At 40.6% G+C, this 27,108-nt stretch overlaps 1 protein-coding gene across 1 annotated transcript in view; it reads right to left on the reverse strand.

Annotated features, from left to right (window-relative positions):
• Positions 1-27,108, reverse strand: part of RAF1 (Raf-1 proto-oncogene, serine/threonine kinase) — an 82,838-nt gene that overhangs the window by 3,221 nt on the left and 52,509 nt on the right. The window contains exons 2-13 of the mRNA XM_037050863.1: positions 26,765-26,997; positions 17,455-17,567; positions 14,831-14,933; positions 14,134-14,291; positions 12,598-12,696; positions 10,843-10,996; positions 6,981-7,008; positions 6,745-6,872; positions 6,270-6,387; positions 2,090-2,174; positions 1,174-1,350; positions 67-113 (exon numbers count right to left, since the gene is read on the reverse strand). Of these exons, the coding sequence (XP_036906758.1) occupies positions 67-113; positions 1,174-1,350; positions 2,090-2,174; positions 6,270-6,387; positions 6,745-6,872; positions 6,981-7,008; positions 10,843-10,996; positions 12,598-12,696; positions 14,134-14,291; positions 14,831-14,933; positions 17,455-17,567; positions 26,765-26,971 (1,417 nt within the window). The 5' untranslated portion in view covers positions 26,972-26,997. The remainder of the gene's footprint in view (positions 1-66; positions 114-1,173; positions 1,351-2,089; positions 2,175-6,269; positions 6,388-6,744; positions 6,873-6,980; positions 7,009-10,842; positions 10,997-12,597; positions 12,697-14,133; positions 14,292-14,830; positions 14,934-17,454; positions 17,568-26,764; positions 26,998-27,108) is intronic.

Genomic DNA, 27,108 nt, shown 5'->3' on the forward strand with positions numbered 1-27,108 from the left:
AAGTTCCCCTGCTGTTTTCCTAAATTTAGAACTCAGCAGTCAAATGAAACTACCACCAAAGGATACTGTTGGATTTCATGTCTCTGTGGATGATGTTCTTTGCATGCAAATAGCTGTAAAGGGAAAAATAACTATTAAAAACAGTTCAAGGGCGTGGCTAGAAAGCAGCTTCTAACTACAGCTACGAAACAAACCACCTGAGGGCCTGGCTTCCGGTGCTGCTGCATTCAGGGGCTGGCCCTGCACTGGTTCAGGTGGGGACTCATGGTGCCTTACCATGAAGGTACAGTCACAGCAAAATTGAGCGACTCTTCTTTAAGCATCATTTTACTCAAAAAGGAATTCTCACCATATATCCACTCAATGGATTATCAGACACAGAAAAGAATGAAGCACTAATATATACAATATGGATGAACCTCTCAAAAACATGCTAAAAGAAGCCAGACAAAAGACCTGATACACTCTGAAAATGTTCTAAAATTAGCGATGGTTGCACAAATACACTACAAAACTACTGCATTGTACACTTGAAGGGGGCGAATTTTACAATGTGAATTTTATATCTAGTTTTTTCCTAAAGTAATTGTGACTAGTTATTTCCTAAAATGCATGGTAGAACATGAGATTTTTTTTATACCACAAGCACAGCTTAGCTTAACACACAAAAGGGTAGTGTTAGTAGAGGTGCCAAGGAATAACTTTCTCCAAAAGAAAAATTGCCCTGGCTGGTGTGGCTCAGTGGACTGAGTGCCAGCCTGAGAACCACGGGTTGCTGGTTCGATGCCCAGTCAAGGCACACGCCTGGGTTGAAGGCCAGGCCCCCTTAGAGAGCATGCGAGAGGCAACCACACATCGACATTTCTCTCCCTTTCTCCCACCCTAAAATAAAATAAAATAAAAATTTCACCCAACACTTAATGCCCAGAGGGCCCTGCCATGGGTGTCTGGCATATTGAGGGCAGTGGCTGAAAGCTGAATCTGAGCCCCAGTGGGGCAGCCTCAGCTTGGGCGAGGAACATGAAAGTGACATTCCTTCAGCCCCCAGGCTCTTTTTCAGATGTGCAAAAATATCACAGAAATCACTTAACAGACTTGGCTTTTCCTAATCCCGATTGTGATTTAGAGACAAACTGATGCTTGGAGCCCAGACTTTGTAGTCAGTCTACTCACTCCATTCCCTGAGCCGTCTGCCGGGCAATGTCAATCAACTGGAACATTTGGAACTTGGTCTCTTGGACATGCAGGTGTTTGTAGAGGCTGCTGCCTTCGCACCACTGGGTCACTATCGCCAGATTGTCCTTCGTCATGTACCCCATGAAAAGCAAGATGTTCACGTGCCGTGTTTTACTGCAGGGGACAAGAGAAGGCTCTGAACTTTCCCTTGTTTCATCATAAAGAGATATACTCTGCTTCTGCACTGACATCGAATCCCATGTGTTCGCAAAACCACCCATGCTTACAATCTGCATGGCTGGCAGACCACACACACATGACTACAGATAATCCAGTGGGTGTTCTGAGCCATCAAAGGAACCCACCACAATTCACCTCGGCGCTGGCCTCGTTTCAGGGCAGAACATTCTCTCTTTCAGCATACACTCCCAGTTCTCCCCACAGGGGTCGCCAGGACCCCGTGTTGATGGAATGCATCAATACTCAATTTGCTGCTACAAGTCTAAATAGTGACTCAAAGATTTCAAAGCTGAAGGTTTAACACCCAGAATAAAGCAACTTGGCCATTATCTAGAGCTCATGGAAATGTCAAAATCGAACCTACTTCTCCTCCCTCAAACCAAAGCTCAAGACAGAACCTATGCTATAAGAAACAGTGTGCCCAGAGACCTAAAGCAGTGGAAGGGGGTAGCTTGGCAAAAGAGGCTCGCTCTTCCAAAGGTCTGAAAACCACATAAGCTAGAAGGAAACCTGCAACTCCCTTTCACTTGTAAGGGAGGAGTTTCAACCACAGGTCTGCACTGTGCAGCCCACTTACTCTGTGGTTTGTGTACCACCACCCATGCACCACCCTTGCCACTCCGGGGGGGCTGGACAGGCCAGCTTTCTACTCACCAGCCAGCTTTCTACTCACCGTAGCACAGCCACCTCGTTCCTGAAGGCCTGGAACTGCTCAGGTGTGGGGTCAACAACCTTTAGGATCTTTACTGCAACGTCTCCTGCAAATTAGGTTGTTGTCAATACAATCAGTTGAATGATCTTTATTTTTCATATCCCTAGTTTTGAGATATAGTCAATCATTTATTCAAAAGTCATGTACCTATACAGATGAACAATGATGCAAATTTCTAAACTATTTAAGTGGCTGAAAAAGTTATATAAGCCTGGCATCCTGAGGCAAGGTCTTGTGTGCCAGTCACAACCTGGGCCTGTGAGGATCACATCAGTGGGTAGATATGAACGGCCTGGGAGATTCTGAACCTTTGGGGCCAGAAAGGCTAGTGCTAGGCAGCAGGCCATTTAGCGAGCAGTTGTTAAACTCAGAAGCCACATTTCATGAGACCTCAGACAGTGGCTTGTACAAAATGAAAGATATATTGAAATTAAGCTTCCTTGCTTTCTACCACTGAGAAGAATCCCTAGTGATTACTGATTGCTCACTATACACTGGTACAGTGTCTTCACAAATTTGGTCTATGACATAAACACTGTTGTCATTTTACAGAAAACAAAAGTTTAGACACAGATCAAAGCCAGAAACCAAAGTGCCAGAACCAAGATTAGAATCCCAGCCTGCCTCCAGTGACTAACACTTCCAACTACAATACTGTCGAGTAACTAATCACCATCAATCACTGTGAGCCACTTCATATAACCTTAGAAATAGCCATGGGTCAATTCTACGTTATGTGTGTTACCAATTAAGAAGCCAACTTCAGAAGTGTTTTTATGTCAGATTATAGAAATTTAATTAAAGCCTAATAGGACCTCAGATTTTCACAGCAAATGAATTTACTAAAGCACAGCCTTCTGGTGGTCAAAGTGGGAATTAATTAAATAACATCTTGAAGGTACTCAGTGCTTCCACAGAGCAGGCGCGTCGTACCTGTGCAGCCTCTGTTGGAGCATCCTTGTTTCCCTTTCTGGGAGCACCGACTGGCAGAGAGACAGTCCTTATGACAGATCCCAAACTGCTGCCCTGTGATCTCTGGTTCTGTCACCTAAAGCTAAAGTGCCCACTTAACAACGGCCTCCACACAGGCTCTCATCCAGTCCACTGCCACAAGTCTTTACCAAGAGCCCAGGGCTGCCTGCCTGCAAAGGCGCTGCTGACCTGGGATGGAAGATGCACAGTACATTGAGAGCTGCCTTCTGTCTGGGAAGATGGACCTAGTAAACCATGCAGCCCCAACCTCAGGCTCCTTATGTCTCAATAGGACAAGTATCTTTAGCACAATTGGTCATTCTGGAGCAGTTTGAGTCAAGATGGGGAGGAGGGGACAGACGTGGAGTTGAGTCTTTTGGTAGAGAAGATGTAGAAAGGTCTGAAGCCTTGGGACAGAAGCCAAAGGGAGGATCTTACTAACTGGGAAAGAGGCAGCTCCAAACTTCTACTCCAGCAAGGGATTTGCGCATCTGTGGGATGGCAGGGAAGCCAGAGAGGAGTCCACCACAAGAGCCCTGGTCTCTTCTTTGTTCCATCATCTCAGCCAGCTCAAATCCTCTCATCTCTCTAAATCCTATTCTCCAAAGATACATCACAACTATGTGAAAGTCATCCACAATACCTGAGTCTTCATGCAGGTCACTGACGAGAAGACTGAACAGGGTCACACCAAACACAGAGCCCTGTGGCCCTTGCTGGGACCCATCTGTCCGCTAGCTTACAGGGAACAGTTACACTAACAGATTATATGAGTATGCAGTTTCTCACTCAGAAACCCAAACTCTCTCTGACCCCATTCCCTAATTTACATGTAAATACCCCAAGGACTGCCATGATAGGCATTCAATCAAGTAGGGACAATGGGCAAACAGGAGAATGGATATCAAGTCACAAAAAGAACACTTTTCTACTTGGCAGGAACTGTCCAGACCTAGAATGACATCCCACGGGACCCTACAGTCCCCACCCCCAGGCCTCACTCCTACTTAGCCTTTCCCCTCTTGACTCTGCTGAAGCCAGCAAGACCTCCCTGACGTCCTCAAACAGGCCAGGTGAGTGGCCCACTCTGCACCTGCTGTTGCTGCTTCCCCAGGTGTATGAATCACCCTCAGGCCTCATGAAAATGCCACTTCCTCAGCAGACTCCATTCTATCAATCTACAAGAACTGTGAACTGGGGCTGCCACTCCACACACACCTCTTTCCTCCATTTTTCTCTTTAGCATAAAATACATTATGTGCTCTACTTTTTTTGGATATTGCCCCCACCGGAATAAAAACTCCAGTGAAAGATTTTTATCAAAGTTTTGTTTGTTGCTTCATTCCTAGCCTCTAGAAGAACAGTTGGCACTAGAGTGCCTGGGAAGAACTGCTAAGAAATGAATGAATTCTAAGATGCAACTGTCTGCAAGGTAAGTTATGAATCAACAAGCTGCCTGTTTGGGGCTCTGTGGTGGGAAATGGGCACAGCCTCTGGCAGGGAATACTGAAGACTCAGCTATACACAGCCCAGGTCAAGAATCAGTTTCTGGCAGGGCAAGTCAGGACTCAGTACCCAGTCTCAGGCCCCCAGGCACACCTGGCTCTAGGCCTGTAGATTTTATTAGGTCAGGGTCCAAAACAATGTCTGCTCTCCAAATTATCCAAATAACTCATAGTCGGCAATCTTAAAACATCTAAAGGATGGTACTTATTTACATTAGCAAGTAATATGAATGGCAAAGGTAAACAGCCAAGGAACTTTTTATGGAGGGTAGCTATATGAAGTAGTTAACCGGAACGTCTTACTGTCCCTTAATAGTAAAATCAGAGGGGAAATAATAGTACAAATAAGGTAAGACGTTCTTATTGGTTACTATGTTTTAAGATATTAAGTTGACCATTCATCATCATCATTGAAGAAGGAAGCACTATCTATTATTGGTAAATGTGGAATGCTTTTAACCTTTTTAAGTACCAGTTCATTTCCCTATTTAACCATTTAGGTTTTTCTAAAACATTATATATACCCCTGCTTTCTAGAACAAAACACCATTCCTCCTGGTCGCACTGACTCAGTGAGAGTTGTAAGCCTTGGCCTTAGGCTGAGACAGGGACCCTTGGACAAGCGAGCCACCAACTGCCTGCCTCACACTAAGTGGCCCAAGATGCTTCTCCAGCTTGGAGATCTGCTCTTGAGGGTTTCTGCTCCTCCTTGTGCTGTCCATGATGGTCCCTGCCATCAGTCTGACAGTCTCAACTGCTGTGCTCATCCCTTTTAATGTTCTCTTTGTAGTTAGCAGAAACTAGCAAATCAGAACCCAAACTTATACTTAAAAGGAGTCTTTGTGCTTAAGGCGGACGGCCTCTTCTTTACATAAAAGAATGAATGCGCTTTCATTCATGGATCTGAATCTCCATCTTGATTGCTCTGAAACCCTTCTGTTTACTTTCATAACTGCTAAACAGAATCAAAAACTTAAAAATCACCAAAGCAGTGATTTTAAATAGACTGGATGAAACATCATATACAGGAACCAGAAAAGCAGGGGAAGTATAGCACAAAACAATCTAGAAATTATGGTTTCCTTGACCTTTCTGTTTTTCTGCTTTATTCAGAGACCTTGGCTCACTTTCTGAGAGGCTGACATTAAAGTCAATTGCTCCCCCCCCCAAAAAAAGTCCATTGTTTTTCACTCCTGATTTTTGAGACCCTTAAGCTAAAAAACTAGATTCTTAAAAGCATTCAACATGTTATCTACCTTCTAACAGGAGTCTTCATGGCAAAACTAAAAAAAGACTTTTATTTATTTTTAGAGAGCAGGGTACGGAGGGAGAAACAGAGGGAGAGAAACGTTGATGAGTGAAACCCTGATTGGTTGCCTCTCGCAAGCCCCCAACCCAGGCATGTGCCCTTTTGTTTGCAGGCCAGCACTCAACGCACGGAGCCACACACTAGCCAGGGCTAAATAAAATCTTTTTATAAATAAATAAATAAATAAATAAATAAAAAGAATGCCATGAAGTTTCACTGAGTCAAGCGCAGACGCAATCAGCGCCCTGGAGAGTGCTTCCTCAAGTCGCTGAGCTTGATGACCCTCCCCCCGCAGACCCTCTCCAACTGAAACTTGACTTCACTCCATGCCTTGAAGTAAAGGCCCCAAACTTACCATGCCACTTGCCCTTATAAACAGTTCCAAAGGAGCCTGACCCAATCCGAGTGGAGAGCATCACTTCACTGGCTTCTATTTCCCAGTAATAACTTGAATCTCTCTGTCCACGAGGCCTCTGAAACAAAGATCATCAAATATACTCCATGGAGTGGCAAGGTTCTGTTTTTTAACAAGGGTCTCAAAGATCAACTCAACTCCATTTGTTCCCATATCTATATTAGACATATTATAGACAGCCATATTAACTAGAATTCCAATTTTTGTCTTTTGAGAAAATACCATGTTAGTTGCACCCTCCCTTAAATAAACCAAGTTTTCCCAATGCTAGCATACCCAAAATGGCACTGACAGTTATGATTCATTAAATGTTTTTTATTAGAGTGCCCTCCTCCCCCCAAATTAAAAGCACTCTCAATTCTAAGTTTTTCTTACTGAACCCTAACCTGCAGGAGATACTATTGGCCATACTCACAATTTTGTTTTTCTCCTGGGTCCCAGATCCTGGTGCCCGCTCTCTCTGTGCTGGCACAGGGGTTTTGGGCTGTGACCAGCCTGTTGGGCTCAGATTGTTGGGGCTGCTGGACAAGGCTGAAGGTGAGGCTTAACAGACAAGACAAACAGAATCCACAAATGGATAAGCCAACAGAAGATACCCAGCATAAAGAGAAAAAGCCCATTACTATTTGCTAAATGACTTTGGACAAGTACCTGATTCACTGTGACTTCGAATTGCATCCTGAAACAGAAAAGGAAAGCCGGTCAATTTCTGCACTAGAAAAGATGCTCTCTGGGGAAGGGGCAGAGGAGGATTTGCAGAAACAAAGACTATAAAACCTCTAAAATGCAGAAAGTCTAATTGCACACTTTTTAAAAATTAAATTCACCAAATGTCAGTGGCTGGTATTTCCAAGAATGTTACTATCAAATATTAACAGAACTGATATTAATTTGTTATATATAATGAAAACCAAATTCTTATCTCAGAAGCAAGCAATGCACACAGCAAACATACTCCTTTAGGAAGGCTAGCAAAGTTGCCATCAGCGAAGATCTTCCCTGTGACTGGGGATCTGGCTCCAGTGAGGCTCAAAAAAAGAGGGGAGATCCACTGACAAACTCACTCTTACTCCTCTGAGCATTTACTCTCACGTGGACCAGAAGCTGGACTTGATACGAGTGAGCACTATGGCTATATTACTTTATCTGAGCCTAAAATTGTGGAAAGATGAAAGGATCATAATACCCCTAGTCCAAAACCTACATTTTACATATAAGAAAACATGTAACAGGACAAGAGACTTGGCCAGGGTCACACTGCCAGCAGGTGGCAGAAACAGAACAAGAAACCATCACCATGGACCCTGGCCTATGCCCCACAAAACGCTCCTCATAGACCTCACTGGTAAGCTCTGAAATTAGCTGCATTCTACTCACAGGTGAGAAGTCAAATGCTATCTTTAGAATTTATTACAAACTGTTTGGGTGGAACCGTTTAAATCACAAGGCCCTCCACAAAACCCAAATCCTCATTTTATATATCCTCACTTGAGAGTATATAAATAGCAAGAATATAAAACCGCTTGGCACCCACATCCTTAAAAAGGATATTTTTCTGAGAAGTCCTAGTCTCTTTGTTTTCTTTGTGTCACCACAGCAAAGACAAGATACTTTTTTCACACAACTCCCACGGCAATGCTCCTACTCCATGACATCGTCACAAGATTAAAAGAAAAATCACAAACCAAGCCCACTCCGCCTTTGGCAGCCCCACCAAAGTATCCTCAGAGTTTACCAATTAAAGCCTGGTTCTGGGGTTCCCACACCTGGCAGCTCTTCAAGAATCACCTAGAGAGGTGTTTAAGACGACGGACTCCCAAGCCATCACCCCAACTAGGACGGTGTGAGCACGTCCAGGAGAGCAGTGCAAGTCCCAGGAGCTGCAGGTGCAACAGGCCGACTGCCAGGTGGGCAAATCGTTGGCCCACAGGAAACGTGAATTTTATTAGAATACGAAGCAGCTAGTTTTATTACCCAACTAATCTATTCTTTGTTTTTAGTTAAAGCATGGCCCAATCTGTTTTTATTGACCGGAATTATATTCCCACGTACTAGGATTTTTCCCTTCTCTGTGTCTTATTATGTACCTCATATTTTATCCTGTGCTTATTTCTACACTTGGAATGATTTATCCTAGAAAGGACTTTTCAATCATCTTGGAACCTAAATATTAAAGAGAAATATAGATGGCTTACACAAAGCAAGAGTGTGTACTTGAACAATGCTGAATCATATGTGATAAAAAAAGAATCAGAATTTGCTCTGTCTCTAAAGTACAGAAAGGATTAAGCACAATAGTAGTTCTAGTTTACTTTTATAACAAATATTCAAGAATTTTCACTTTTAATGTTTCCTCTAAGAATCAGAGTATTCACACAGAAACCAGTCATATAATAGAAGAAAAACAACTAGTTATTATATTATTATCAGGACTAATCATGACAATAGTAGAGATAAAATTCACAGCTCACGTGACCTCCTCACAATCTTGTGATATTCTAAGTACACTCCACCCTACAAACGACCACAACAGACCCCACATTCAAAAGCTAGTTTTTTGTGGAGTCCCTGTCACCTCTGATTGGTAGGACCTCTGATGCCTAAGTGATCTGAGGGTTGAGTGAGGTAAGCTGTGCCCGAAGAGGCAGGTGTCCCTGAGATTTTCCAAGGAACAAATCATGATGTAGGGAAAGCACAGTTGCCTCTAATAAGCTTTTATCAGAGACAAAGGATTTTCAGGGCCTATAAACCCAACTGATACAAACAAAATTATCTTCTGGAGGGTGGGCCTCCTGTAGTACAGACTTCCCTATCTGTATCAGTGTACCAACTGGAGTTGTTGTGAGAGGCTGTATTCAGCTTCAGTGAATTTCTTTTGATGACTCTTTCAATATGTTTGCCCATTTCATGATGGGTTATTTACAAGCTCACCTCCCACAATGCTCTGAGTGTTCAGCAGTTTTGGACCAAAAACAACATTACCCCCATGCCCTACCCTCCCTGTTCATCCAATCTCACCCCAAATGACTTTATGACTCTTATTTTTGGTTTCCCCTGGATGAGAAAAGTCCTCAAAGGGAAAAGTTTTGCCAATGTGGAAGAGGTCAAACAAACAAAAAATGGCAGAGGCATGAGAAGGCATCAAAATTGATGAGTTCAAAAATTTCTTCAGCGGTAGGAAAAGTCTCGATACGTGTATTGCATCAAATGAGGAGCATTCTGAACATGACTGAGGTTTAAACTTGTAAGATTAAATGCACAATTATTTATGAATAAATTCCCCCCTTGTTTTTCATTTCTAAACAAGATATAAATAGAATAGTGACATACCAACCAAATAAATCTAGAATTGTTCTTGGGTTGGAACTGCTTCTTAAAAAAAATTTTAATGCCTTCATCCTCAAAATCACACTTGAGAAACTTATTTCACCTATTAGCAATACCATATAGAATATTTTTATACTCCTATATGCTCTATTACAAAACAAAGAAAAAAACATGGAAGTATGACAAGAAATACATAAGATGTTTAACTCGGCGAATATTTCATTCCTGACAGTCCACTGCCTGACAGTCTGAGCTCCCTGTGAATTGACAGGAAGCAAAGGCCTGGAGAAGAACACCTGCTCTTCCCCTCACACACACTCCTCTGGACCACGCCCTGGGAGAGCCTTCAGGCTGTTATTCTAGACCAAAGCAATGAGAAATAAAGAAGAATAATGAACAAAGGAAGTGTTTTAAGTGTATTCAGTTGTTATTAAAGATGAACTAGAAAGCAAACCAAACAAACAGAATATACCAAAAGCCAAGAAAAGAAAAAGCAGTTTGAAAACGTCAGTTTTGGGCACTTGTACATCTCTCTTAAATATATGCATGTTAAAACCCTATGACTTCACCCTTCAGTTTCTTCAGTAAAAACATTTGGAGTCTTTCAGAGAGTTTGTAGTTCTCCATCACTATTATTTTCTTTCCCACACCAAAATGAAACTACTCTTTATTCATCTCATTCACTAGCTCACTGAAATCCTATTCAAATCTGACATACAAAAGTAAGTTCAAATGTTAACATTTCTTCAGAAAATTTTAGTTCTCCACTTAAATGACATACCAACCAGAGTACTCAGCCAGTCTAAAGATGTAGTAGATGAGCCCTGGCTGGTGTAGCTCAGTGGATTGAGCGCGGGCCTGCGAACCTCACGATCGCGGTTCGATTCCCAGTCAGGGCACATGCCTGGGTTGCAGGCCAGTTCCTGGTTCCTGGCAGGGGACGCACGAGGGGCAACCATACATTGATATTTCTCTCTCTCTCTCTCCTTCCCTTCCCCTCTAAGATAAATAAATAAAATCTTTAAAAAAATAATAAAGATGTAGTGGATGAAAAAGAAATTCAGGAAGTCCAGAGACCTAAGAAAATACTGCAACATTATCACATTTGAAACCCCAATTCTCTGGCACAACAGTCAACCCCACACAAATAACTGGTCCCCATCTCCACCCCACAGGGCCCCATTACCTCGATCATCCTGCTGTCCACAGGCAGGGTAGTGCTGACCATGTGGACATTAGGTGTGGATGTCGACCTCTGCCTCTGGGAGAGGGAACCTTCAGAGGAGGGGCTGGAGGTGTTGAACGTGAAGGCGTGGGGTGTGGAGTATCTGTGCTGGGAACTAGGCAAAGAAGAAAGGCGATTCCATAACAGACTCTTAGGTCTCCCCCCTGGAAAAGTTACTCAACTACTGACTTAATTAAGATGCTCTGGGATAAACCCCACTTGTACTACGACCTTTTACAAATTTTCTTTTCTTTCAATATGTTCCATTTAAAAAATTTCTTCTGTCTAGGTGCTTTGTTTTGGCATGCAAATTTTTAAAAAGGAAATAATATATGCTCTTGGAATTCACGTGAAAAGAATACTACATTATAAGTTGTCTTCTTTCTAACAAATCACCTCTAGATAACACTCCAAATTTTTAGACCATCTTTGAGAAAGAACAGATTAGCATTTGCCAACCTACTAAGCTAGCTGGAATTTGCCCAGTTTAATTCAGAGACTAAATTTGAGAAATTTAAGGAAAATTATTTAACAGATGGTTAGACCTGCTGAGCATGTGTACAAAAAGGCCAGCATTTTATCTGCTGTCCATCCTCTACCCCCATAACCAGCTCAGACTCTATTAACGGTACTTCAGTTTCTAGGTTGCAGTATCTAACTGTGAAACTAATCACTGGCCTCTTTCAGAATACCATTCCCCCACCAACCAGCCTGGAAACACACAGTAAGTATAATGCTTTCACTATGTGCTCTAAAGACATTCTGTTCTGATTCAACTAACTGTGCATGAAGTCAAGGGATAAAAGGTTAGTTTTTCTAACAGAAATCACTCTGTTGCCTTGGAAAACTGCCTTCCCAGGTTTATGCCCTTCTACTTCAATGTTTATGCTCTCAGAGTCCTGGCTTCTTCTGTGAAATCTTCAGAAGCAAGCACAATGTTTTGGTAAGAGTGCATTTCAAATTGTCAAGAAAAGTAAAATCCCGCACAAACATATGTCCAGGTATTTTTTCAATACAAATCCCTTGTTCTAAAATATGCTGCTTTTAACAATTCTATGGTAGCTTTATAAAGGTCATTAAACATTATATAATTAAAGTAAGATTTTGGACAAAGATACAGATTTTTTTAAGTACCAGAGTCACATATAACACTAAGCAAGACATGAACTCCACAAAACTCTGATTTTAATGACAGAAAACTGAGTAAATACAAGGTATATTCAAATTCACAGGGATATTAGAAAGAATATTTATATTAAAAAACTAATTAGATTCTTTTTTAAGATACCAGTTTATTAAATACCATGGTCTTAGCAATGCAAGACCATAATAAGCATTTCAAAGTTGAGTGTTTCATTTTTATTACATCACTTTATATAGTTTTGGGACCCTTTCCCTGAGGCTCACCTCACTACATACTGGAGGCAAAATCTCAAGGTTTTAAAAATGTGATGATATTAAGGGGCATACCATAACAACAGAAGATACCTCTAGTCAGGGTCACTTTCCAGAATGCAATAACTATAGGACCACAAAGAGAAAGTTCTTCGTTTTGCTCTAACACCAATATTAAGTTCCACAGAGGCAGCAAAGAATTTATGCACAGAGAGGAAAGAATGCAAATGAATCCTTTTCTTTTGTATTCAGGATTCAAGACCACCCACCCCAATGTAACTATCAAAAAAAGTTTTATAAAAGCTGGGTAAAACAAATTACCTGACAGGTATCCGGGAAACAGACTCTCGCATCCGACGCATTGTCAAAGAAGGCAGTGCTGGGACCCCACTATCGCCAAGAGTAGAATTTGGAAACAATCTAAATAAAATCACAGAAAGACTAGTTCATAGACTTGAAGTAAATTTTAGAGTCAACCCTGCCTTGCCTTGCAAATTAACAGATCCTCAAACTGAACTTTTCCTACTCATATTTTCTCTGATCATTTTAGGCTACCCAAAGAAATCACCAATCCAAATAACTGGGTTTGAACTGTGAATAATATTGATCTGCCAGTGCATATAACAAGCTCTATGTGTTTTTAGGAAATACTTGTGTCAAAATACTTATGTCAAAATAATATTTCTTAAAGCTCCAGTAAGGCATTTTTATAACAAAAGTCACGTAGAGCTTTTCCTGTCTTGGAAACACAGAGATGAAGACTGAAATATGAAGAATAAGTCACATTCAGCACCAGAAGCCATAAGAGGAAAAGCCATAAGATGACATTAATTGGGCACATCTACCTGTGAGATGAGCACTTGGGCTCAGCAATTTCATGTTATCTCAAATAACAAGCACACTACAAGGACGGAACAACCTTTTTCCAGATGAGTGAACTAAGGCTCAGAGGTGGTTATAGTTAGTTAATGACAACACTGTAATTTTAACCCATGTCTGCGGGACTCCAAGACCTGTGTCATTTATCCTACACAAGGTCTCTCTGCAAAAACAATGTGTCAAACAAAAGCAAAAAAGATGTTCTCATTGTGTTTTAATGATTACATTGTTTATCAGTCAAAAAGATAAAACTTCAACTTTGACTTTTTCCCCTATTAACAGTTTTTAAAAGGTACTTTGGAATATATAATTTTTTAAATTTATGTTTTTATTTATTTTTAGACAAAGGGGAAGGAGGGAGAAAGAGAGGGAGAGAAACATCAGTGTGTGGTTGCCCCTCACACACCCCGTACTGGGGACCTGGTTCACTACCCACCCAGTCATGTGCCCTGACTGGGAACTGAACCAGCAACCCTTTGGTTCACAGGTCAGCAGTCATTCAACTAAGCCACACCAGCTGGAGTTAGAATATGTACTTTTAATTTAAACCTTACTAAAAGACATCTGTCTACCAGAAATATATTTTGGTAACTGGTTTGTCCCCTGAAGAATGCAAATGTCTTTTAAGGCTGTACATTCAAATCATTTCAAGGTAGTTTCTCCAATTTGAAGTGAAGATAATGTCCACTAGCAAACTAATAAATGACACTGTCTCTTTGGTTTTTATATCCCTTTGTTCTTTCTGTTACTGTATCACCATATGACAACCTCTTTATAGTCCTATTTTCTCATTTTAGAGAGTTTTTCCAGACTAAAACTCGATGGTTTCAGTGATGTAATGTTTCTAAAGTAGTTGTTTCCAGACCACAACAATTCACTTACAAGTCCAAAACTCTGACTTGTCAAATATACAGTAAGCAACCTCTAAAGGTTATACCTCATCTCCTTCTATTATTTTTAAAAAGGATGATGCCTTACAAGAGTTGTCTGACATTACTCCAATCCACACACATAGTAGGTACTTTGGTGCTACAGTGCTCATGAAATTTGTAGCCACAAGTCTGACATCGAAATCCATTTAGCAGGAACTTCTGACACATGTCACAGAAGGCAAGCTTCAGGAAGGTCTTCCGAGCCTGGAATAACAAGAACGTGGTTGTAAATTATGCTGTGAATTACAAATGAGAGGTGACAAAAGACAAAGTAATGTCCTTCTTGACCCCCAAGAGGTTTCAAAGAATGAAAAATCATACTCCCAACATTTGCAAAATTCATATCTAGAAATTAAAGTATATCTATGACGCACTGGCTGATGTAGCTCAGTGGATTGAGCATGCGCCTGCAAACCAAAGGGTCACTGGTTCAACTTCTAGTCAGGGCATATGCCTGGGTTTCGGGCCAGATCCCCAGTACAGGGCACATGAGAGACAACCACACACTGATGTTTTCTCCCTGTCTTTCTCCTTCTCTTCCCTCTCTCTAAAAATACATAAATAAAATCTTTAAAAAAATAAAGTATATCTCTGATAATGAAGCCAAAAATTGCCTTACTGTTAAACAATGGCATAACTAGAGACTTAAACCATCCAACAACATATATGCTTATCCCTCTGAGAAATTCCTGCTGGTCAAAGCACCCAACATGCCACAAAGAGAGAAGAGATTTGCAACTTACAAAGTTGTGTGTTGTGAGGGGAACATGATCCAGGAAATCTACTTGAAGTTCTTCTCCAATCAACGAGGCAGCATCAGTGTTCCAATCTAAACGTGCTTTTTTACTAAAGGGGATTTTTAAAAACATAACACAAAAGAGTTCAATACGGATAATAAGAATAGCAACTACTTGTCTCCTGCTACATAAATGCCAAACTTAATCACACACAAAATTCACTTAATTCATGAAATAAACCTATGAGGTACACATTATTATTCCCATGTTAAAAACGAGAGAATTGGGCCCTAAGAAAGTAACTTGCTCAGGGCAACACAGTGGGTGTACGGATCTATTATTAGAATCCAGGGTGGATTGGACTCCAAAGCTTATGCACTTAGAATAAAGTTTTCTTCAAAAAATGAAATAAAAATCTCATGATAAGGTAAATATGCAGTAAATTGGACTTCGTGATTTTCAAAATCCTATAAAAAACCCTAAAATCCTATAAAATGGGTTATATATACTGCCACAATAACAAAATTTAATCTTCACTTGCCAACTTCAGTCTAGAAGATAAATATAAAGGAAGCCCAAATAAAATGTATTTTTCTATTAATACTAATTTGGCCAAAAAGTTCCTTTGGTTTTTTCCATATGATGGCTCTAGTAGTGCTTAGTTGTCTTTAACTTCATTCAAAACAATTTTGTTAGACTGTATTGTGACAGCTGTCATATCAGCATGCATTTAAAAAAAACGTCAAAATTGCTAAATTTTTGTGCATACATTTTAAAATTAAAGATGGAAGAAAATACACAATCTACGGCATTATTATCCTTTATTATTTCAAAAAAGGTTGAAATACAAAAAAGATTTGTGCAGTGTATGGTGACTGATTGAACATGTCAAAAAATGGTTTTGCAAAGTTTCATGCTGGAGATTTCTTGCTAGATGACACTCCCTGGTCGGGTAGACCAGTTGCAGTTGACAGCAATCAAGTTGAGACATCAACTGAGAACAATCAACATTATACCACAGCAGGAGACAGCCGACATACTCAAAATATTCCAATCAATACATTTATTGGTGAAAATGAAAGCTGCGTCTTTTATTGTATGGAAAAAACTAAAATGACTTTTTGGCCAGCCCAATACTAGGCTCAGGTCTGTAGTTCCCAGTCTCTAACTTGGCAGAGTCTTGACTGTTGGAATATTTACCCCGAGAGTGCTCTTTTTGTGCCTAAACAAGACAGAAAATCAGTACATTCGAGGAAAATGTTGTGCCGAGCTCCTTTCTCATGATTTGTCTAGTCAATCAGGCCCATTGTCCTGAATGATGAATACTCTCAAGTAGGAAGAGAACACATAATACATCACCATTCAAATCTCTTCCTTTGCTTACCAAAAGTATTCCAGCTAATGTTGTTGTTGCTGTTAGCCAATAGTAAATAATCTATCCCTTAATATAATTCTCTATATACAAGGGCTGGGAAATCCCTTTTACTCCACAATGCTGTTCTGCTCGAAAGAAAAAAGAGGGGCGGCCCTGTTTGCCTACCAGTCTTCAGGTGCTGTCTATTAAAGAACGAACCCCAGATAGCTCTAAAACAATGCAGCCTTGGATGAGAGTGGACCAACTTCATTTTCTCAGGATCACTCTTGCCTTTTTTCTTAAACAACAGAACTGATTTCTCACAGTTCCGGAGGCTGGAAGTCTAAGATCAGTGTGCCAACATGGTTAGGTTCTGGTAACAGCCCTCTTTCAGGATTGAAGGAGGCTGCCTTCTCACTGTTTACTCCCATAGCTGGGTTCTCTAGTCTTTCAGGAAGCACTACAGACTGGCTTGGAGACCAACCTGGGGCTATACCCAGATAAAGATGACATCTCTTACAAAGATTTGAGGCATATCATAAGTAGAGGAATTTATACTCAACCCTTTGCGTAGACTCATTCCCTGGGCTAAATTCTCAAACTGGGGGGCTCCTCGAACTATAATAATGTAAGCGGAAACCCAATACCAAAACCAGCACTTTCCAAGAAAGTGGAGATAAGGTTATTTACCCACATTTTGGGAAAATAGTAACAGATAATAATTATAAATGGCTCTGATATTGTGGGGTATTACTCCTAATCTTGGAGAGGATGCCTCTATCTTGCCATTATGGATCTTCCTTGAAACAAGAAATTCTTCTGAATCTTTTAGCCCTGTGTCAGTCAAACTGTAGGGATTCAGTAAATATTAATTGAATAAAATAAAAGTGAATTACAAGACAGTCGATCTCTTAAGAGTAGCACTGTTTAACTATAAACAGCAATATAAACACTTTCTAACTACCCACTCTGTGCACTGCATTAAAGCAACACAAATATCTTTGCTCTCAAGAAACATGCCATCTGACATGACTGTTTCCACCTATAGAAACACCTAACATGTATTTATTTTTCAATGCAGTGTTTTCCAGCAATATTTTCAAGCTCGTTAACATTTTAATTTTCTGATCTATTTCTTTGTAAACAAGGATATACAAATACACAGTATTTTACAGGAAGCTAGTACATCCTTTAAAAAGGAAAACAGCTATCATTTCAAGCTTGGAGATCCTTACTGGTGTGGAAGGGGAGTGGACTAAAACTCTTGGGCTCTTACCCTTTGTGTTCATGGAGAAGTCTGAACACTGCACAGCACTCTGGTTGCAGGCCCCTCACCTTGAGTGCTTTCATAAGGCAGTCATGCAAGCTCATCCCATTTCGTACATTGACCTACAAACAAAGGACCATCTTTAGGACCAACACAGGCTGCATGCTTCTTAGAAAGGTGAACACAGAATGCATCACCATTGATTATAATGGTGTACGCACGCATATAACCAGAATGTCCAGCAACAGGTAAGTGCTTGAATGAAGTAAGGAACATCTGTATATGTCACTTATGCTACTACTACATTACTCATAATGAATGACCTGAAGGGAGGGGTGTCCACGATACGTTAATTATCCTGGGGAAATATATTTCAGAATAATATACAAAGAAGGACTTTCGGCCAAGATGGAGCTGTAGGTAGATATGCTTTGCTTCCTTGAACCAAAAGAAAGACAACAAAATTAAAAACAAAAAACAGCCAGAACTGCCAGAAAATCAACTGTATGGAAGGCCAACAGCCAAGAAGTTAAAGAAGAAACATTCATCCAGACCAGTATGAAGAGCGGAGATGGGCAGCTGGGGCGAACAGGATGCAAGACAAGGCAGTAGCTGGAGGACCAGGCAGTCCCACATTCATAGGCAGATAAGCTGGGAGGAACAACAGGGGAGTGAGACAGACCACACAACCCAGGTTCCCAGGGTGGGGGAAAAAAAGCCTCAAAGCCTCTGACTAAAATAACCTGTGGGGGCTGAGGCAGCAGAAGAAACAGTCTCACGGGAGAGTTCACTGGGGAGACCCACAGGGTCCGAGAGCAAACATAAACTCGCCCACTGGGAGTCAGCACCAGAAGGGCCCAACTTGCTTATGGATAGCAGGGGAAGTGACTGAAAGTGGGGTGAAAGCTGAGCAAGTGGCACTGTTCCCTCTAGGACCCCTCCCCCATATACAGCATCACAATGCAGTGACGTGGGTTGTCCTACCCTGGCAGATACCTAAGGCTCTGGCCCCTACAATGCAACAGGTGCTCCCAAAGAAATATGTCCCAAATGAAAAAACAGATCAAAACACCAGAAAAAGAACTAAGTGATAAAGAGGTAGCCAACCTATCTGATGCAGAGTTCAAAACACGGGTAATCAATCAACCACAGAAGTGGTTGAGTCTGATCACAAACTAGAGGAAAAAGTGAAGACTATGAAAAGTGAAATAAAGAAAAATGTACAGGGAACCGCAGTGAAGGGAAGGAAACTGGGACTCAAATCAACGATTTGGAACAGAAGGAAGAAATACGCATTTAATGAGAACAGAATGAAGAAATAAGAATTCAAAAAAATGAAGAGAGGCTTAGGAACCTCTGAAAACAGCTTTAAGTGTTACAACATCCAAGTCGTAGGGGTGCAAGAAGGAGAAGAGGAAGAGCAAGAAATTGAAAACTTATTTGAAAAAATAATGAAGGAAAACTTCCCCAGTCTGGCAAAGGAAACAGACTTTCAGGAAGTCCAGGAATTCCAGAGAATCCCAAAGAAATTGGAACCAAAGAGGAACACACCAAGGCACATCATCATCAAGTTATCCAAGATTAAAGATAAGGAGGGAATCTTAAAAGTAGCAAGAGGAAAGGAAAGAGTTACATAAAAAGGACTTCCCATAAGACTGTCAACTGATTTCTCAAAAGAAACCTTGCAGGCAAGAAGGGGCTGGAACTGAGTATTCCAAGTCATGAAAGGCAAGGACCTGCATTCAAGATTGCTCTATCCAGCAAAGCTTTCATTTAGAATGGAAGGGCAGATAAAGTGCTTCCCAGATAAGGTCAAGTTAAAGGAGTTCATCACCAAGCCCTTATTATATGAAAGGTTAAAGAAACTTATCTAAGAAATTTAAGAAGATCAAAAACTATGGACAGTAAAATGATGACAAATTCACTACTATCAACAACCAAACCTAAAAAAAAAAATGAACTAAGCAAATAACTAGAACAGAAACAGAATCACAAAAGACACCACAGAATAATACAAAGAGTAAAATTATTTAGGTGGGGAACCTATAAATATATAGCTATTAAGATAGAGAGTGGGTTGGAGAGATAAAATAATCAACTTTCTCTTTACACATCTCTAATTTGTCTAATTCACTGAAAGGTACCTTTCACAAATTTCACCTTTATGAAAGCATAAACATCCACCAGGAAAAAAAATAAGCCAATCTGATCTGTAGACAAGCATGAGTTTTTCTGATAAAACATTTGTATTTCAACTTATTTTCAACCAGATGATCTTCATTAAAAACAAAACCAACTTCATCTCACATGCACTTCACACTAGTTAGGGCAAGCAGGAAGTGGAAGGGAAAGATTCTGCCTTGCTATAAGGACAAATCCCCTGTTAATTTAAACAAATGGGCGAGCATGCCAGATAGTCTCAGCATTATATGCCCCTCCACACTCCCCCATACCCAATCCTCAAAAGCTAGGCAGGCACTCAGAGGCCTAAGAGGAAGTATGAGTATGCACGGTGTTAATAATGACAGCTATATAAAATTTTCAACTAAAACCTTTGGAGGTTTTATAAAAACCCTATACACTGAATTTTTAAAGCCAATAAAGTTAACAAAAAGTAAGGCAGCTATAACAGAGAGTATGGCCAGCCACTGAGGAGAACAGGATGTAAGTTTGCAGTTTAGGAACTGCTAGAGTAAAGCTCCCCCACTGGGTGAAAGTGTAACAGCTGACAGTGGCTGATCCAGCTCCTTCCCAGAGAGAGGTGTATACTCTGTATTTATTTTAAAGGTTTTAAATATTTTAAAACATTCACTTAAAATGTTCCATAACAAGTTATTTTAAAGGTTTGTTGCCCTGGTCAGTGTGGCTCAGTTGGTTGGAGCATCATCCTGTAACCAAGAGGTTGTGGGTTTGATCCCCAGTCCAGGTACATAGAGTAGGCAACTGATCCATGTTTCTCTCACATCAATTTGTCTCTCTCCCTTCCTTTCTCTCTCAAACCAATGAAAAAAATGTTCTTGGGTGAGGATAAAAAATGTTTTAAAAAAGGCTTTTTGAAGCAGTGATCTCTTTAAAAGATCGTATTTCTAGCTTTTCAGAAACGAAACAAGTAACTAAAGTGAAATTCAATGAGCTGAACTATGAAGACAGCAAGAATGAAAACAGAGTAATAAACACACATTAACAGTAGCAAGACCTGCATCAAGTACCGGGCAGTACTATTTTGAAAACTGTAAGTGGTACCTGTATTATATATCATTAATCTCCATTAAAAGTAACAGACTCTAAGAGCTAGCTAGACAGTTCTTTAAATATCCTCAGTCTAGTAGAGTTCTCAAATGTGACTGTCATTGGAATCATGAGGGGCTTGTGAAATACAGATTCCCAGCCTTTCCCCTCTGACACAGCCAAGGATTCTGATTCAGTTAATCTGGAATGAAGCCCTGGAATCTGCACTTTGACCTGTTTTATCAGTCAGTTCTAATAATCAGCAATGCCCCCACTATGCTCCATCACTCATCCAACAACGACAGTACGCAGTGACAGCAGTTAGTCAAAGATATGTGTTTACAAAATAAATCACAACAAAAATTCAAAAAATAAGCAACTACCAATTATTACTTCTAAAATTACTTAAATCAGACATACATCCTCCCTGTCATTCTCCTCTCTACAACTCTCCATAGATACATGTTGAAGTCAGTTAAATCTTACTAATTTCTGGAGGTGACTTAGTGATGATGAGAGTTATTTTGGGTTCTATCAGTGAAGCAACCCGAATTAAAAACAACCAGCTGATGGTGCTGGCCAGCAAGTGACTCCTCAGCTGGGTACCTGGTGAAAGAAGCTGGTTCTTCCAGAGACAGACAGTCCTACTCTGGTCAAAGAAATAGGAGAAACTAACTTTCTCTGCCAGAACCTTCTCATGAGCTGTATGAGAAATCAAGTTTCCAAATCACGGGTTCCCAACTACCAGCTGTGTTTAATTGAAGACTGCCAACAAATACAAAGACATAGAAAAAAACTCAGAAATAATCACAGCTACCATTTTGCTTATGAATTAGCCACTGTATTCAGCATGAGCCTCATTTCATAAAGGTCAGGAAACAGCTCAAAATATTGTGTAACCTATCTAAATGACACAGCTAATAAAAAGCAATACAGAAATTTAAATTTTGGTCTGCTGGGGACTTCCAGTCAAGATGGCAGCATAGGCAGACAGGCTTACATCTTCACACAACCACATCAAAATTACAACTAAAATTTAAAAAAAAAACCCATCACTCAGAACCATCAGAAATCAAGTTCAAAGGAAGTCTGACAACTATGGAATTAAAGAAACCACATCCATCCATACTCGTAGGGCAAGCACAGAAGCAGAATGGGCTGGTCCATCAACAACACATGGTAGATAAAAATTCGGAAGGGATATCTAGGGGGTGAGAACTCTCAGCCCCACACCAGGCACCCCTAACCCAGGGTTCCAGTGCCAGGAAGATAAGTCCCCACAACTTGTGGCTGCAAAAACCAGTGGGGACTGAGTGGGTAGAAGAAACTTCTGGACTCCAAGCGGTTCCTCTTAAAGAACCCACACACACTGAATTACCTACTCAGATTCACTCTCTCTAAACTCTAACAACTGGGTAGCAGCTTGAAAGGGACCAGTGACATACAGGGAGAAATTGAAAAGTCTGGCATCAAGGCGAGCAGAGGTCACTGTCTCCTTTCTAAATCCTCCCCAAACAAAGCCAGCAAGCTGGTGCCATAGAGACTCCTTCAACCTGTCTGGCCCACCCAAACTGCTTTTCCATATGAATGGTTGATCTGGCTCATGCTTCACAACTTGCTAAATCCTATCAAACAAACAACAGCTGGCCTCAGTGAGCCCTAGACCTGGCACTACCAGCAGCCAGCCTAGATTTTCTACTTGGTTTTGCCTGGGAATCTCCGAGCTCAGCAAAAGTAGCAGCCATCTCAGGTTGCTTTTATAGCTCAAGCAGGGTGGCCCCAGGCAAAATTCAGGTAGGGGCAGACCTTGGCCTTCATCACCCAGGAAACCCCAGTGCTACAGACCGCATAGAAGCATCATCACCCTGCCCCTGCACAGCTGATCCTCCACAGAGTGTGGAGGTTGGTGGTCACAGCCAATCCTTGCAGCTGACTGGCCTGGGTAAATCCCTCCCATTGATATACCAATAGCAACCAAGGCTCAATTCTAAAAGGAGGTTGGACTGAGCCCACACAAAGGGCAAACCTTGACTACCCAGCCTGAGTAACAGGGGAGGCTGTGGCACTGGACCCTATAGGACACATATTACATTAGGCCACCCTACTAAGACAGGGAATCAAAGCAGCTCTACCTAATACATAGAAACAAACACAGAGAGGCTGCCCAAATGAGGAAACAAAGAAACATGGCCAAATGAAATAGGTCAAAACTCCAGAACAGAACTAAACAAAATGGAGATAAGCAATCTTATCAGGTGCAGAGCTCAAAACACTGATTATAAGGATGTTCAAGGAACTTAGTGAGGACCTAAACAACATAAAAAAGATCTAGTCAGAAATGAAGGATACACTAATCAAAATAAAGAACAATTTAGGTGTAGATAGAAATCCTTTGCTTCCTCGCACAACCAAAAGGAGGCTAACAACCAACCTAAAATCAATAAACAACCAGAAGTGCCAGAAAAATCAAACTGCGTGGAACTCCAACAACCAAGGAATTAAAGAAACAGTCAATCAGACCAATCAGGACAGTGCAGCGAGACAAAGAAATATGGCCCAAATGAAAGAACACAGCAAAACTCCAGAGAAAGAGCTAAGCGATGAGAAAATAGCCAACCTATCTGATGGAGAGTTTGAAACCCTGGTAATCAAAATGCTCACAGAACTGAATGAGCTTGGTCACAAAATGAAAGAACAAATGAAAGATACCCAAAGTGAAATAAAGCAAAATATTCAGGGGACCAATAGTTACAGAACGGAAACTAGGACTGAAATTAATGATTTGGAAACAAAAGAAAGAAATAAACATCCAACTGGAACAGAATGAAGAAACAAGAATTCAAAAAAATGAAGAGAGGCTGAGGAACCTCTAGGACAACTTTAAACATTCCAATATCTGAATTATAGGGGTACCAGGAAGAGAATAACAGCAGCAAGAAATTGAAAACTTATTTGAAGAAATAATGAAGGAGAACTTCCCCAATCTGGCGAAGGAAACAGACTTCCAGGAATTCCAAAGAGTTCCAAAGAAACTAGAACCAAAGAGGGACACACCAAGGCATATCATCATTAAGTTCCCCAGGATTAAAGATACAGAATCTTAAAAGCAGAAACAGAAAAGGAGACAGTTACCTACAAAGGAGTGACCACAAGACTATCAGCTGACTTCTCAAAGGCAACCTTACAGCCAAGAAAGGGTTGGAAAGAAGTATTTGAAGTCATGAAAAGCAAGGACCTACATCTAAGATTTCTCCATCCAGCAAAGCTTTTATTTAGAATGAAAGGACAGATAAAGTGCTTCCCAGATAAGGTAAAGGAACTAATAAAGTAGTTCCTCTTATTATAGGGAAGGTTAAAGGGACTTATCTAAGAAATCGAAGATCAAAAACTATGAACAGTAAAATGACAATAAACTCACAGCTATCAACCAAGAAGAAAAAAGAATCCAAAAAAGTGGGGATAATATAAGCAGCCTCTGAGACAACTTCAAGGGATCCAACATTCACAGCACAGAGGTGCCAGAAGGAGATAAACAGCAAGTAAATGGAAATCTATTAGAAAAAACAGTGAAATAAAACTTCCCTAATTTAGTGAAGGAAATAGACATGCAAGTCCAGGAAGCACAGAGTCTCAAGCAAGATGGACGCAAACAGGCCCACTCCAAGATACACCATAATTAAAATGGCAAACGTTTAAGATAAAAAGACAAAAGCAGCAAGAGATAGTAAGTTAGTTACCTACAGGGGAGTTCTCATAAAACTGTCCATTGATTTCTCAAAAGAAACTCTGCAGACTAGAAGGGATTGGCAAGAAATATTCAATGTCATGAGAAGCAGGCACCTGCATCCAAGATTGTTCTACCCAGCAAAGCTATCATTAGAATTGAAGGGCTGTAGAGCTTCCCAGACAAGAAAAAAAAAATATATTATATATATATATATATATCAGTTGAATCTAAAAAAGCAAACTAAGCAAAGAAGAACAGAGACGGAATCATGGTATATGGAGAGCATTTTGATGGCTGCCACATGGGAGGGGACTGTGGGGGAATGGGTGAAGAGGCGAGGGGATTAAGAAGTACAAATTAGCCCTGGCTGGTGTAGCTCAATGGATCAAGCGCGGGCCTGCGAACTGGATGATCGTTGTTCGATTCCCAGTCAGGGCACATGCCTGGGTTGCGGGCCAGTTCCCAGCAGGGGACACACGAGAGGCAACTATACACTGATGTTTCTCTCCCTCTCTCCTTCCCTTCCCCTCTAAAGATAAATAAATAAAATCTTAAAAAAAAAAAAGAAGTACAAATAAGTAGTTGCAGAATAACCATGGGGATGTAAAGTACAGCATAGAAAATGGAGTAGCCAAAGAACACATACACATGACCCATGGACATGAACAATGATGGGAGGATTGCCAGAGGGAGTGGGGGGTGCTGTGTGGTGGTAGGGGGGCAATGGGGGAGAAATCAGGACAACTGTAATAGCATAATCAACAAAACATAATTTTTTTAGAAGTAAAACAAAATAAATTTGGGCCTGCTTGTCTTAAAGACCCATACACTTAATCATTATGCCAAACTCAGTTTCCCAGTCTCCCAGGTACACTAATATGGGGATATAGGAGATAGCCACAGTAACACCCAGCAGCAGCAACAGCTTCCCACTGCATTCACACTTCCCACCTGAGCTCTCTCCAATTAAGATTAGGAAATTGAAATAGTAGGTAAAAATTATTTTGCAAGTAAAAGACCACTGCTGAAATATAAGGGGATTATTACTGTTTATTTTGCCAATCATTAAACTTTAATTTTTAGAGAAGGAAGCAAAAATAAATTTAACTCAAACTTTAAATGCCTTTTGAGTTTTGCCTCCAGTTCAAACATACCTAAATATAATACTATATAACTGGGAGGCTCCTTCGGTTCACAAAAGAAGTATAAAGAAATTTATTAGTAAACTGGGAAGAGTAGAACTGTTAGAACAAACTGAAAACTCTGAATTGGACCCCCCAGTCTCAGTACCCTGCCGCTCCTCTCCTAAGTAGGAAGAGTAAACATAATGCACTGATTGTACACAAAGAATGGAAAGTGGGCAAGGAGGAGGTATAGAAGTTTGAACTAAGGTTTTCTCAAATGTCCTACCAGAAAAATGAGCACAGCTTCACTTTACTGTTTCAACCAAGTGGGTTTTCCCCCCGGAATAGTAGAAAGTTTTTTTTGAGCAGTAATTTTTTTAAAAAATTGTATTTATTTACCTTTAGAGGGAGCCAAGAGAGGGAGAGAGGAGGGGAGAGAAAGGCGGGGGAGGGGAGAAACATCAGTTGCCTCCTGCACACCCCCAACCAGGAACCTGGCCCATAGCCCAGGCATGTACCCTGACCAGGAATCAAACCAGCGACCTTTCAGCTTGCAGGACAATGTCCCCCACTGAGCCACACCAGTCAGTGCAGTAATTTTTTTTAAAGTTGGGTGTGTCAGAAAAGTGAGTGGCAGCATCCTACCATGGTGCCAGTTTAATCTGTCACTGGCACTACGAAAATAAGCTCTGCAGAAATAGCTGATTAGTGCCAATGCTCTGGAAAAGAAGATGATTCCCTCATTTCTAGAAGCCCCTTCAGCTTTACCTGGGACCCATAAACATTAACAGAAGAAAATAAAATTACCTAGAAAAATTATTTTAAGTATTTGACTATAATATCCAAAAAAATTAAGTTAGAATTTTGATTTAATATTCAGGTAAAAAGTTTTTAATCATTAATAACTTTTTAAAGTTAGCTAGTAAGGTTTAAAAGAGCTTTTCAAAAGAAAAGTCTTTGAAATATATCCCCATAAGAATGTACCATCTGTTTGGATAAAGTACAGAAAAGAAGACATACCAGGCAAGAGCAGTAAGAAAAGGCCAAGGGTTGGGAAAAATAGAGGGTGTAAAAGGAACACAGCCATATAAAGTAATAAAATCTTCAACTGAAAAGGCAATTAATAAAGACTTTAAGTGACAGTGAAGATTTTGCCTATTTATAAGATGGGCAACATGATACATAATGTTTGCTATGGACAGAGGGACAACTAAATTTTCTGAGAGGACTGTTCACGTACCACCGTTCTTTGCTTGTTTGGCAAGAAAACACGAATAGTATTGCTTGTCTTAGATGAGTCTGTAAGTTTGCCATCATCTGACGCTCGGCGCTGATAGCCAAACTGCTGAACTATTGTGGGGGAAATGCAGCTGGGGCCGTCAAACACTGCGTCTTTGAATCCAAAACCATTGCTGATCGTCTTCCAGGCCCCCTGTATGTGCTCCATTGATGCAGTTTACACAGTACTTAAACCTGGTTAAAAAAAAAAGACAAATAATTCTAAAACACAGGCAATTAACTCAACAGCACAATATATAAATTGTGAAAACAGTCGTATGTGGGCTTTCCTTTTTTTTAAGCACT

The sequence above is a fragment of the Sturnira hondurensis genome, unplaced genomic scaffold, assembly GCF_014824575.4.
Source record: "Sturnira hondurensis isolate 20B ecotype Veracruz unplaced genomic scaffold, ASM1482457v3 Scaffold0000867, whole genome shotgun sequence".
NCBI lineage: Eukaryota > Metazoa > Chordata > Mammalia > Chiroptera > Phyllostomidae > Sturnira > Sturnira hondurensis.